This window comes from Nestor notabilis, unplaced genomic scaffold, assembly GCF_000696875.1.
Source record: "Nestor notabilis isolate BGI_N333 unplaced genomic scaffold, ASM69687v1 scaffold33097, whole genome shotgun sequence".
Lineage (NCBI taxonomy): Eukaryota > Metazoa > Chordata > Aves > Psittaciformes > Psittacidae > Nestor > Nestor notabilis.
In genome coordinates, this window is record NW_009935843.1 from 57,218 (window position 1) to 71,038 (window position 13,821).

The 13,821-nt window shown below is 40.0% G+C and overlaps 1 protein-coding gene across 1 annotated transcript; it reads right to left on the reverse strand.

The window, feature by feature from the left end:
* Window positions 1-1,059: 1,059 nt before the first annotated feature.
* FASTKD2 (FAST kinase domains 2) lies at window positions 1,060-13,204 on the reverse strand. The gene is made up of 11 exons (XM_010018010.1): window positions 12,524-13,204; window positions 12,016-12,119; window positions 10,478-10,586; window positions 8,811-8,934; window positions 5,957-6,096; window positions 5,481-5,653; window positions 4,958-5,097; window positions 3,664-3,912; window positions 2,803-2,887; window positions 1,626-1,740; window positions 1,060-1,179 (listed from the first exon to the last, which is right to left on the reverse strand). The coding sequence occupies exons 1-11, from the start codon at window positions 13,202-13,204 to the stop codon at window positions 1,060-1,062; spliced, it is 2,040 nt and encodes a 679-aa protein (XP_010016312.1).
* Window positions 13,205-13,821: the final 617 nt, after the last annotated feature.

Below are 13,821 nucleotides of genomic sequence, written 5' to 3' on the forward strand. Positions count from 1 at the left end.
GCACCACGCTTAGGTAGCACACAGTCACTGTAGGAAGTACTGCCGTTTCCCTTCATGCCCACTGGGCTGTGGCTGTGGTACAGCGAAATTGTGACTGAAGATCCGATTACACCGCAGAAACAAGCAAGCTGTTGTTGGCAAATGTATGTAATTTGAGCATTCCAATGCTCTTACTAAGGACTTCAGCAAGTCCAGCATGATCAACGGATTTTACCAGTAAATGTTACCAAGAATGGAAAAGATGAACCACTTCTCTCTGCTCCTTCAGCTCAAAGGCCCAAAGCTGCTTTAAACTTCTAGGACTCTACCATCAATTCCATCCCTATCTAACAGGCCAGTGGAGATGCATCACAGTATGTAATGAACAAGTCGAGTATTGCAACACCCCTTTCAATAGTAGATTCTGGTATCAGTGTTTCCACAGAGAGCAAGTCAGTTTACAAAGACAGACCTGTGTTCTTGTAGTAAGAAGTCTCAGAATCTATTACAGTGAAGCAGAAGGTTCATAAGAGCGAGCATGCAGCTAACAGAACTGTTATGAGCCCAAACTTCTGAAAACAGCCCAAGATTGATTTGTTCAAAAAATTTTCTGAAAAATCTTTGGATTTTTTAATATACCACTTAGGCTGAGTTATTTACTACTTTACTATCTGTAATGCTGCATAAAGAACACAGTGGATGGTGGTGCAGGGTACTGGGGGGAATCCTTCCAGTGCGTATTTATAGGCCAGGTTCCAATACCACTTGAAGTAGTCATTTCCTTTCCCTGACCCAGAAGAGAGAAATTTGACTTGGGGCATGGGGAGGGGAAGCAAAGTGAAGATAAAATTAAGAAATTTCAACAGCAATACATGTCAGGATGCTTTTGGATTAATCAAGTAGTTCCTTTCACTAAAGAAAACCCCCACTATCAGCAGACACTGTTCTCTTTACAAGTTTTTCTCAATCTGTGATACTTTGCAGTAGGCAGTTGTGTATAAAACTGCTTATCTCTTCTGTTAAAACCCTACATTAATTACACAGGAAAAAGAGAGATCAGGAGACCCAAAAATGTTTATTTTAATTATTGTCTTGCACAGTCACTTCAGAAAGAGGGAAAGGATTTTCTGAATAAATTTTTCCTTTCAAAAACTCAACAGCATCTTCATTTTTCATCTCCTGAAAATTCTTGTTCAAGACCTGGAAGAAAGGAAAAGGAAAGAGCGTATTAGTTCTACTGTCTTTAGCAAACTACGCTGTCCCTCAAATCAAGCGCTCAGTGATGGGAAGGCCACGAAGAGTCACTGTATTTTGAAAACAAGATGACTTGAATCATTCGTTCTTTAGAAGTCAGGGAAATAAGCTGAAGATGTACACATCTTTTAGGTACAAAGCAATTACTGGCTTGACTTTTTTTTTTTTCTTCCTCCCCTGAACTGGTTATGTTGCTGAAAATGGTAAGTGGTAGCTTATCTTTTAGAGTTTTCTGTCCCTTCTCCCTAGTGACACCACCATTACCTTTTAAGTAGAGATGATATACTATTACTGCTCTGGATGAGGTTCACCATTCCCTACAAAGCCTGTTCTACCCAACACACTCATCGGTGTGCTGATAACAAGACAGAAACAGAGAGAGTAACTCTTACCAGAATTACATGATAGCCCAGTTTATTTAGATGTCGCTTCTTCATTGCCAGCTTCCCTAGGGGGTGTGTTGAACCCAAACAGAAGGCAGACGGAGGAACGAAGAGTAAAGCCAATCTACAACCGAGAAGAAAAGGAAAGACTCCATTGTACAAATGTAGAATAAGCGTTTTTAAGACAATGATTCAATGATGTCCTTCAACACTGCAGAATATATAGCTGTCTTTCTGACAGGCAAAAATATCAGGACTGCACAAATTTCATTATCCTTTTCCTTCTCCAGACTTGAGTAATTTAGATCCTCTCTTCTTCCATGAGCTTCAAAGCAGCACCAGCATCTACCCAAATATCTACAACAGAATTTTCTCCTTAGGTCTTCACTTCTCCCGCAATGAGAAGGAAATAGATCATTCAAACTTCTACATTATTTTGACAGCTTCTGCATTTACTTTGATTCTTCGCTAATACTCAGGATCACTTACTTCCGGCCACAAAAACCTGCTTGGAAGGCTGAGGAAAGCTGAATGCCTTGGAAGCCTGACAGTGAGCTTCTGTTACACAATTCACTAGCTGTCTTCTCCCAGAAAGCAAACTCTACAAAATATGTTGCTGTGCAGTGATCCAGCACATAAATGTGTATTACCCAATTCTACTTAAGTGTTACTTAAATGATATATGTCCCACTTCAGTTATTGAGAGGTCATTCTTCTACACAAGATTAAATTAATCACTAAAAAGTGGTATGATGATCCCTTTTAATCAAATTACGTTTCAGTAGCTGAATTAATTGCCATAACATACCACTGAGATGCACATTTTAGTGACTTAAGAGAATAACTGAATGCTTCATTGGACACACAAATACTTGGAATTTTAAAACCATAATGTAGCAATTTGTTGGAAGGGATTTAGTCATAGTGGATACAGGTTTTGAAGTATGAGTATCAAATTACTGCCTCTTTCTCTGAAACATTAAGTTTTAGCCTCTGCTAGAAGAAGGTAGTGAGCTGGAAGAGTTGGTGCTCTGAACTGGCATGGCAATTTTTGTCTTTTTCCGTGACCACAACTAACTAGTTATCTACTTTGCTTCTGCTAATCAGTGAACTAAAGAAGTAACTGGATGGAATACACACAAATAAAACTAGCCTGCTAGAAAAAACATGCCGTCAAGAAAGACACCTTTGAACACTTGAGTCAGTGTGGTCATCTGTTGCAGGTATTGGGAGCACCTTCTTTCTGTCTGAATCCATCTGGATTTCAAAATCTGAAAAACAAAACAACAAAACATTAGTTGTTCAAAATGTTTTCAAATTAACAGCTTATTTGAAAAAGTTAACAGATGCCATCATTGCCCTGTTTCTAATTGCTGTTCTTCAGTAATTTACGTATTACTGATGGCTCTTCCCCCCTGTAACCAATATAAGTAGGAACTTTATGGGAGTGAAATCACAGTCCAAAGAAAGTATTGCAGTCTGTCATACTCAGATTTTCCTATATTCTCATTCCTCATTAGAAATATTTAGGAAGAAAAGTATACAAATACAGAGAAACTGGTAACCTGGTAAAAACCCTAAGCAATATAAAAATATAAAAGACACCAAATGTTATGCAATGATTACCTGTCAAAAGTCATATCCCATTTCATAAATGAAAGCAGAACCCAAACCTTAGCCAGAACTTAGAGAACAAAAGGCAGCTGCTGTTTGGCTTTGTTTCTAATGTGATTTAGTACTGACATGTCAACTCTGTAAAACAGTTGGCCATATTGGATTTATGCACAATTAACATCTGCTCACTGATGCTTAACAAAAGTCCAAAGCAGTTTTGTAAATAAGAGCAATCATAAAGTTTCAGTAAATGGACTTAAATGCTTTAACAGAAGCATCCTAGAAAGTAAATTCACCAATCAACAACATCATTTGTTAAAAGACTGTCTACCCTTTTAATCACTTGCACCCTACACAAATTTATTACCACCTTATTATTCTGGGGATTATAAATCTACATTAAAAAGAATGTAACAGTAATTTGGCTTCATACCAATATGATAGTTATATGGCAGCTGAACATTTTGCTGAAACATGTTCTCATCTCCCAGAAGTTCTATCAGTGCCTCCCGAGCCTTTCTGAGATTAAGAGATACTAATGAGGAGGAATTCTCCGTCAGCACAAATGCAGACTTTGTGAAGGAAGGGCTATCAAGTTCCATACACACTTTCACACAGCGAAGCATCATTTCCTTTTGTTCTTTGTGAAGATCATCTGAAAAAGGATGCAAGGAAATATGACATCCAATATATCATCTCACAGAATTTTTCATTTTAGCATCATTCTATTCTAGCACAGCAAATGCATTTCAATATAGGAATCAAACCCCAATTGTTTCTTCACAGAGTATTATTCAGTACCTTCAATATATTGTTAAATACACATAATCAATTCAGTAATTATAATATTGAAGTCTAGGGCTAGGACCTGTCTGTTATCCAGTCTTTCCCCTCTACTGTACACAGCTCTCTGCATGCTATCAGTTATTACAAGAGACTTAAGGGGAACATGGAATGAGAGAGCATGAATAAAAGCAGTTTATAAAACCCAGACAACCTGAAGGCTATTTACGAAACAAAGAAGGGATATCAGACTTGGCCATACTTTAGAAACTGTACTTTAAGAGTACTAACCTGCACACACTCTAAGCAATTACAGCTTTACAGCTTTCACGTTCAGTCACAGCACACTCAACAGCAAGACACAGTGTTTTACTCTACAGTGAATTTCTACTCTGCTGAATTAATCTACCGTCTGTAGAGGATTGTAATGTGGAAACCAAATTCTACTACAAACCATTCCAAAGTTCCTCATTATAATTTAGAACAATTAAAAAAAAAATTTTACTCATGATTTCAGGTACTAAAGTTGGTTTACAAAGGTTGAGACTTCCTGTGCTTTTAAAAATGCACAGGAACCCCTGGCTCTGACACATTTCTATTTCCATGGATCTTGTATTCACGTCTCTCCATGCGTACACCTACTATTCAGCTGTTGAAATCATGGGGCAGAAACTGAAATCATCAGTTCCTGCACTGCCTGATGCCCTCATGCAGAAACAGATCACTTAGATCACCACCACTAGGTTAGCCTTGACTTGAGGACTTAAAATTTACTATTTAATCATGTTTGCTTCTTTAACTTCTAAACTTTTAACACAATTACAACAAATTACGCATGGAGGCAGAATATCCCTTTTAAAAAAAGTTGAATCTACAAAACAAATTGTTGTACTTCTCAAAATGGACTCTGCGTGCTTGGATTCCTTTTGAGGTCACTTGGAGGATGTTTGTAGCCATCAGCGTATCAAGTGCATGATGAGGAAGATATCCTAAGATGCAAAATGAATACACTGCCTTCAGCAGTTCTGTGTTGGAAATCTGAGGGAGGTACTTATTCAAGCAGCTATGAAGAGTCTCAAAAAACCTTTTCCAAAAGAACGAGAAAAGTATCTAAATACACAAAGAAGGCTATATAAAATACAGATTTCAAACAAAAATACAAGCTAGAAATCTTTGTTATCTTGTATAATCATATGTTGTGTAATCTTAACATTATTCTTTGGGGATACAGCTACCTATCAACAGATTTAGTAGCCTGGTCAGCCTAGAACCAATGTCTCCATTTTCAATAACAGAGAAAAACTCCTATGTAGAAAAACAATGTGAAAAGACACAGCAAATTTACCTTATGGATTATTAACACAGGATTACTAACCCTTTACATAACTGAAATCAAATACTAGTTGCCATACATTACTCTATAATGACTACATAGTGTATTATCATGCACTCTAAATGAAAACCTACAGATGCTTTTGGTCGCTGGGAACATAGTTGAGTCGTGAATACACTCGGAGAACAATCATAAGATTTTTCAAGTTGAGGAATTCAGGGTCTTCTGTCACTTTCTCAGCAAAAATACCCATCAGCTCACTAGGCTGAAAGACAAGTGTCTCGCAGGCAGAAAGAAAAAGCATAATCTAAAAGAAAAGATAGTTTTATAAGGTCAAGAAAGCCAGTGAAGTGGATCCTACCTGCTGATTTCATAAAAGGCATTACTAATGAAAGCAAATTTTTTAAACCATAACATCCCTCTTATTATTTCTTTATTCATCAAAAAATAGAAGAGTGTTTTAAAAATTTAACTGTATCAACTTCATCAGGTTGGTATTGCTAAGAAAATCTGTTCTCTGAAGATCAAACACAAAACATGAAGAAAGGCAAGACGGAAAGCACCAGATATCCTACTAGTACCACTATGAATTATCTGGTCTCAAACTTACCTGTCTTTTGTCTGAAAGGCAGGCAGTAGAATTAATATAGTCTGCTAATGCTGAAAACAGTTTTACATTACGGTACTGGAGACTGCAACAAGCTTCCAGAATGAGAATTATCTGCCGAAATGGAATATCATGGATAGTTTCTGTAACAGAAGAGCAAAAAAGGACAAAGGAAGCAAAGCAACAACAGCTGTCGGGTGGAGACACTGTGGGAACAGTTTGGTTGACGGATGAATGACAGGAAAAAAAAACAAAATCAGGTAAGAAACTGTGGAACAGACTGAAACTACCTAGGGAAAGCCAAGTGAGCTAAAACACATGAAGAAACTGAGTCTGGAACAAGCTAGAAAGGATAAATCAGCAAATGGGGACAAATGAACAAAAGCAGAAAGAAGACTGTTTTCTCAGAACTTTTGTTCCAGGATTCTTGATTTCCAACACCTCCCTGCACTTGGCACAGAAACCCTCAGGCCAGCCACTTCAGCACTGATTGAGCCTTTGGGCTGCCCACCTCACCATGTCAGCTGAGGCAGTAACAAAGATGTGGATCTAAAGCTGCTGACTGATCAGATACTAGCACAGGGTGAAATTTACTTTTTTCCCCCTATTTGGTTTTACAACCAGCAAGAAACCACAAATATCAATCTATGTCTAGAAAGCATTACAGGCTGTCAAGCACTCAAGCGTTAGTGTATGCCAAACTGGAAAATATAGAACCATAACACAACCTCCTGGCATATAAGCAGTGATGACATAGATTGAGTGCCAGATAACAACAGACTTCTGCACAGGACTGCTGCTTCATTTGCCACAAAAGATGGACCTAGTCCTGAGATGAAAAGGATTAAGTACTGAAGAACAGTGCTGTCTCTTAAACATATTTGCTCTCTCTTGAACAACTGTTTGTTGCAATGAGGGGCATACACGTCATAAAACACAGTGAACGCAGGAGAAAAGCTGTTACAGTAGTAGGGTCAGCACCCCTCAGAACTAGACTTTATTTCCTCCTCTGCCAGAGGACTCAAGAGGATAGCAGGAAAGTAATTCCCGAAAATTTAACTCCTCTGAGTTGTGCTCAGTGATCTTCCAGGCTCAGCATAAAACAGTTACCTCCTTGAAGTGCTGAGTGCTGACAACTGTAATGGAAGCCAATGAGAGCTGTGTATCAAATAAAGTGATTTGTAATGCTAGGTAAGAAAACAGACTAATGGAATCTCGTATCACTGGTCACTCTGACCTTAATCTCTCTTCTGTGTAATTACAAAATTACCATCACCACTGGGTCACTCCCTTGCTGATGCAAAATTTAATTCAGGAAGTACCTATGAAGTTATTACAATTCTGGCCAGGTCCCCAGATATGGGAGAGAAGGCCACTTTCTTGAGAGCCCCAGCAACAGGACAGAACCTGAAAAACCTGCTAGAGAATTACTTTGCTCCATCAACCCCAAAGTGTGCTCTTCCCTCCTCTTCCTATTCCATCACCAGCCTCTGACAGGGGTGACTTCTATTCAGAAATTAATCACTCTGTCCCAGAACATCACTTGCCCTGAGAACCTGCACTAAAAATATGCAGGAAAAGAAGTACTAAATTGTTGTGAATTAAGTTGAATTAACTGAATTCCGTTAAGTGAGTTCTTTTGACTGCATGGTTTTCCTTAGCATGAGTAGTGGCTTAGCATGGGAAGCTGAAGTTGCTAGAGCTTTAGGCCTCAAGCAGCTAACTACCACCTAAATAAAGACAAACGTCATTTACAACCTCACTTAGTTATGAAAAAAGAGGCCCTGAGACCACTGCAAACTGGAACATGCAGGAGCTGCATCTGTTAGCAACAACCAGGAGAGACAGGAAGGAATTTATAGCCTGCCTGGAGACAATGAAAGAACCCAATGATGCATGAGAAGAACCCAGACCAAAACTCACCACTGGGCCAAGAGGCGTGTGAACAGAGTGTAAGGGAATAGAAACCTAGGAATTCCCTTGTTCTGGGTTCCTCCCAGAACAATAGGTTCCTATTCCTGTAGCACTCTATTATTTTTCTAAGAATTGGATGTCTGAGACTCTGCCATGGGAAAACTAGGGTGGAAAATAACAGAATAGCTGCTCACTGTGTGTATGCCATCTAACCTGTGTACTAAGTGTGGTGAAAGTCCCATGGGAGAAGCCAGTATGTGCTAACATACAAGAACCAGGAGAAACAAAGGCTGTATATGCAGCCCAAACACTCCTGGTTCATTTCTGTTAATAATGTTATTTTCCTATCTTAATGGTTTTTCACATGCAAATTCAGATGTATTTTAAGTGTGAATCAATATATACTGACCACATATACTTAAGAAATGTATTGCAGAAGTACAGAGAGAGATGAAAGCATTACCTTTCACTGAATTATTTTCTGGGCTGCAGCATGAGGTCAGTTATTAAGCAGCATTCAATATCTGAATCCAGTTAATCAGGGAAACACTACGTTCCCTTTAGCTTATCAACTAATCACACTAAGCCACCAATCCATCTTGTAAGATGTCCACTTCCAATTCAGATTTGTTTTAAAAGGTTATCTGAAATCTACTTTTTCTTCCTAGAATTCAATTCTTTTTCCTAAATTCTGCATACAGAAAAATGCAAAGAGAAATAAGTAATTCAGGTAAACGTCAAGAAGGGCAGAGATAACAAGAGCTATTTGTTTTCATTGCCCATCAGTAATTTTGTCTTGATGCTTGTCAAACACATCACCAAAATATAGCGTAAAACAAAAATGTTCCCCGAGTTTTAAAGGGAATCAGAAAAGGAAGATAAGGCAATAATTAGGAAGCATTTGGCATAAGGAAGGGAAATTTAATAAACATTTTTTTCTTACCCTGGATCTTTTTACTGCAGGCATTCAGGATTGGAATGGAACAATAATTCATTGCAACAAGAGCCAAAAACATACGCAGAGCATTCGGGAAAGTCAGATGGTCTATCTCTTTCAACACTGCCATCTAAAGTGAATTAAGAGTTTATTAATCCTTCATTCTTCAGGTATATTATCACTGCTTTCTGGTGAAAACATCTTCACTAAAACTTTCACAAATTCCTTAGACTGTTCAGGTTTACATGAAAGACAAAGGAGCAACAAACAACAAAAGAATAAAGAAATTATTCTCAATTTCTTAACACACAATTACAGCAGATCAAGTGTTCTACAGCCATGTCACTATGCAAGTTCCCAGCGATCTGCCTTTATGTTTCTTTTAAAAGAAGTCTCAGTAAAGCCCGTTTCCAACTACTCTGGATACGTATCTTTTACCAATTCTTGAAAAAGTAGCAGAAATATAATTGGCACAGCTGACTGATTTAATAGGACTCCAAATAGTGTTCTGGATGTGTGTGAAAGCTGTAAGCCTTCAAAATGATCCAATAGCACACCGAGTGGCCTATACTTAACACAGACACCCAGCTACTAATGTGGTCTGAGGCACAGAAGGCCAGCTCTGATGCCACAAAAGAGATCTCATTTATTGAAGCAGTAATTAGATTGATATGACAGTAAAAATGAGACTACAAAGTATTTTGGCTATTAAAACACAATATTCTTACTGCATGCATATCAAAGGTTAAATATAAAACTGTCTACAATAGGTATTACACAGTATTAAAAATAGCACCCTGTAGGCTCACAAAATTAAGTGCTCCCCTCTGTTAACAAGGGAAAATGCTACTTACTTCTCAGTTCCATATTCCAACACAGCCAACTTCTCGCCGTCTTGTAAAAAGTGGTACCTTGCCCAAGGTTTTATGATTTACTTACACCTAATACATTGCATGAGCCCCCTGCACTGCTCTATTCTTGCCCAGTTTCCCATCAGTGATATCTTCGCTCACTTCCTCATGAATGCTATTACAAACTCTGACTTCAGAGCCATTCAGCTATGTGACGAAAACACTAGCCAGCCCTGTTTGAATGAAGGTTTCAAAAAAGGTCTTTAAATCAGGGGAAGAAACCCAGTACACCCTACCATAAAACCTCCAGCCTGCTCCCAACCACTGTATTTCCATGGGGACCTTTCAGATGCACAGAAAGATAAGGCCATGAGCCAAGGAGGTGAGCTCTCCTGCCATCTCACTGCCATTGGTCCTCCCAATCATTATTGTTCCCCCATACCATTACTAGACACAGCCCCATCACAGACTAGTTTTCTGTCTTCTTATCTTCCAGCCACAAGCTAGGCAAGGGATTTAGGTAACAGCCTGTAAGTGCTTCTATAAAACACCATGTGGCCAACCCAAACAAGAGGTGAAGGCCCTCATATTTTATTGCCTTGGTTCCTCTCGTCATCTCCATTGCTTTCTGCCCCTTTTAATGGTGGGATATTCCCAGCCTCCAAATACAAGTTCTTCCTGCAGATATTGCTGGACTATGATTTGAAGAGCAAATGCATTCAACCTTTCTATTATATCTTCTCTTTAAGCATCTGGAAAGAACCAAACACAATTTATGAACAAGTTTTGCGGTAGTAAAAATACGCCTCCAACTAAATTTACCTCTAATTTCTTTTTCAGAAAGGTTGGAGCATCTCTTCCTATACATTTCATCAGGTTTTGCAGTATAAAGATGTCTCTGATACTCGGAATGCGTTGCTCCACTAGCAATCTGATGAGGAAACACATACAAGGACTTGAGCTAGAGAGAGTAACTGTTTAATAGAGCAGCCACCTTCAGCAGAAACAGGTAGGTACCCCCATTCCCCCTCACTGTCTTACTCCCAGATTAAGCTGTTATTCCCTGCTCCTCTCCCACCTCCTTTTTTTTCCAGGCTGGCATTAACTCTACATGATGTGGCTGCAGCACAGGTATTTTGCACACTGAAATAATGATACATGCTTTCTTAATGTTATCATGGCAGATGAGTGTTGTTACTGACATATTAACAGCAGGGGCACCTGACCAGACTGCACATTTGCCTGTGCAGATGTGAGTGCTGTTGAACTTCAAGGAATTAAGCAGCACATTTTTATCACAGAATCATCTCTGTGCAGGCAGCTCAGAGATGGACACCAACAACAACTCGGTGCAAGTGAGGGAAAAAACGCTAACGAGTGCTGTGGCTGCAGAAACAGCAGGGGAGATGATAACATGGAGGGATTATAAGCACACAATGAGTTCTGCACTCCCAGCACCTCCTTTTCCAGCTCAGAAGGAGGTATTTTAATGTCTTAATCACCCTTAAATATACTTGCACAGCTACAAAAATATGCAGTGCCACTATGGCAGTGCAATGCTCTAAAATTCACCCCTGCAGATGCAGCTTCTTGTAAATGGGCAAGAGTTCCAGACATCAATAAAAAGCTGTAGATGGATCTCTTGCTTTCCACCAACTTACATGAACTGTGTACCTGAGCTTCCAGGAGAACCTGTTTTCTGCATGTCACTAACACATCCACCTTCTCAAAGCAGGATCTGACAGAGGACCAAGAGTACTAATTCATGGCAAGTTTTGTGACAGCCTCAGGAAAAACAATTTCATAGGGATGCACAGATTGGTTACCCATGTAAACTTCCTTGGCCCAGAAAAAAAAATAACTAGAGCCAAAGAAGTTATTCTGATAACACACTCCACAGCAGGCCTTGCTGGATGCACAGATAAAGTCTAAACTTGCCTTCATCTTTAATTTTCACTTATTAAATTAAAAAAATAAAATTCCCTGGCTGGCTGTTACACAGCATTTTTCATCATGACAAATCAAGATACTTCACCAACCAAGCTAGTCTCACTACCTCCTTTCTACACACACAGAAACAGAGGCACAGCTATGCCAAGTGACTTGATCAGCATCACAAAAAACCCATAGTGGTGGAGCTGCAGTCAGAATATGAATCCTGCAGAGCAGTCTAGCACCCTGTGTCATCGGAAGCCTTTCTGCTTGACACTGCAAAGACAATGCCAAAAATCACTGTCTCGTACACCTGTTATGTGACCACTGACATCCTAAAGCCACAGCATCTTTTATGCGCAGACATTCCCCAACATATATTCAAACATTTAAATATGAAGAACATGTGAAAGACATATTTTTCTCACTGTAATCCAGCTTGAAGAGCGCTCACATTCTTGTCTTTATCCATCCCTGCTAAAGTGGTTGCCAAAACTGAGATACATCGGTTATCAAGTTGATTGAGCTTCTCCTGTTAAAGTTTTCACAATGTCAGATTATTTCAGACGAGTAAAAGTTTCAGAAAACAAAAACACACCACTCTTAATCCATATGCACCTGTCATCTTCTTTCCCCCCCAAAAGTCGATTCATGAACTTTATCACTGCAGTGACCTACAAGATCTCACATCAGTCAAATTTCATTGATTTGAAAAGTGTCATGATTCCTGAGACTTCTATTAAATCCATCTGAAACCAGGCAGTGGTTTCAAAATTGAACAAATTCGAAGTACACAGAAATTAACTATGGGAGCTCAGTTTCCATGGAACGTCAGACTAAAACAAGGATATAACCCAACTCTCTCTGATGTTGCATCCCAGAATTAGCCTGGAGGTTTCAGCCTAAACTTAGGAGACACGGGATTTTGATACTTACTTGGCACACCCTCACCAAAGTCTGTACCAGGAGAGTGTTCTGAGGAACACCCAGGTTCACCACGGCATGCAGACTGAACACCAGGTCACCCCGCGTCATCCTTCGGGCGTCCCGCAGCAGCTGCTGACAAAGCTTGGCAAAAGCCGGGTGCTCAAAGATTAGCTGCTTCTCATAACGCTGCTGCTCTTCAGACAGTTTTTTGAAGAGCCTCCACACCATAGTTAAACAGTTTGTGAAGTGCTTAATGGTAACAGCGGACTCGGACAAGTCCAGTGCATCACTAGGACAGGTACATTTCTGGAGATTACTATAGAACACTGCACTATGATCTGCTATATGCTTCTCTTTGGAGCTCCCAGAATCATCTAACTTTTCAAGTTCCAAGGAGCTCTGGGGAGTCTCCTCACTTATCAAAGCCTCTGCACTCTTCTCTGGTTCTATTTTAACTCCTGTACTAAAAACATCTGTCTTTTGAGATAGAAATCGAAGAGGTGGGCCATGCAAAGGAGGAAAAGTATTTAAAAGTAATCGCCTGAAGTTCACATTTTCCAGGGGCTCCCTGTACCTGCAAATCCATAACACGTGTTCTCTGGTTGTGGCTGAAGATTTGGGAGCAAGCACAGAACTGCACCTATGCATGCACCTAACAGTGCCTAACAAATAACTTATTTTATTATGCATTTTTGCTAATGTCTCATGAATAGCTTTGAAATGCCAACTCAGCATGAGGGATCCGATGAAATTCTACCAGAAGAATTGGTCCTGGAGGAAATGTGTAACATCACTTATCTGTAAAAACAATTGAAAATTACAGATTAGCATCCAGACTTCCAATTACTAAAGTTTCAATTGCCAAATCTATGCACAACTTTTACAGGAACCAAGCAACCAACCAAACCCACAAACATTTGGAAAACGGTCCCTGGAAAATGATCTGCAGCACGACTTATACTGCATGTCTTACGGTTTAGACATCTCAACTCAAGACAAACTCTGAGTGTACACGCTCTTTGCTGTTTTAACCGAAGTCATGCGGGGAAGGAAAGCCTTTTCCTAACTGGCGTTCCTCCTGCCCCGGCAAGGCTCTGCCATGCCGCCGTCCCACTGGTAACACCCCCTCGGCCGGAGGCACCAGGCGGGGCAGAGCCTCTCGGTTTCGGCTCGCTTTCTGCGGACACCGGGACCGCTGCCCAGGGGGGTACGGTACGGAGGTTGCGGGCCCAAGGCCCGGCGCCAAGGAGACAGCAGTCTTTCTGCGGCTCTGCGCCGCCTCGCAACACCCGGCCGCAGCGGCGGGG

Coding starts and splice junctions, on each gene's coding strand:
- FASTKD2 (XM_010018010.1), bottom strand. CDS start 13,204: ATGCATAATAAAATAAGTTATTTGTTAGGCACTGTTAGGTGCATGCAT. Junction 12,120..12,523: donor CTTTGGTGAGGGTGTGCCAA/GTAAGTATCAAA, acceptor AAACTTTAACAG/GAGAAGCTCAATCAACTTGA. Junction 1,180..1,625: donor TGGGCTATCATGTAATTCTG/GTAAGAGTTACT, acceptor CCTTTCTTCCAG/GTCTTGAACAAGAATTTTCA.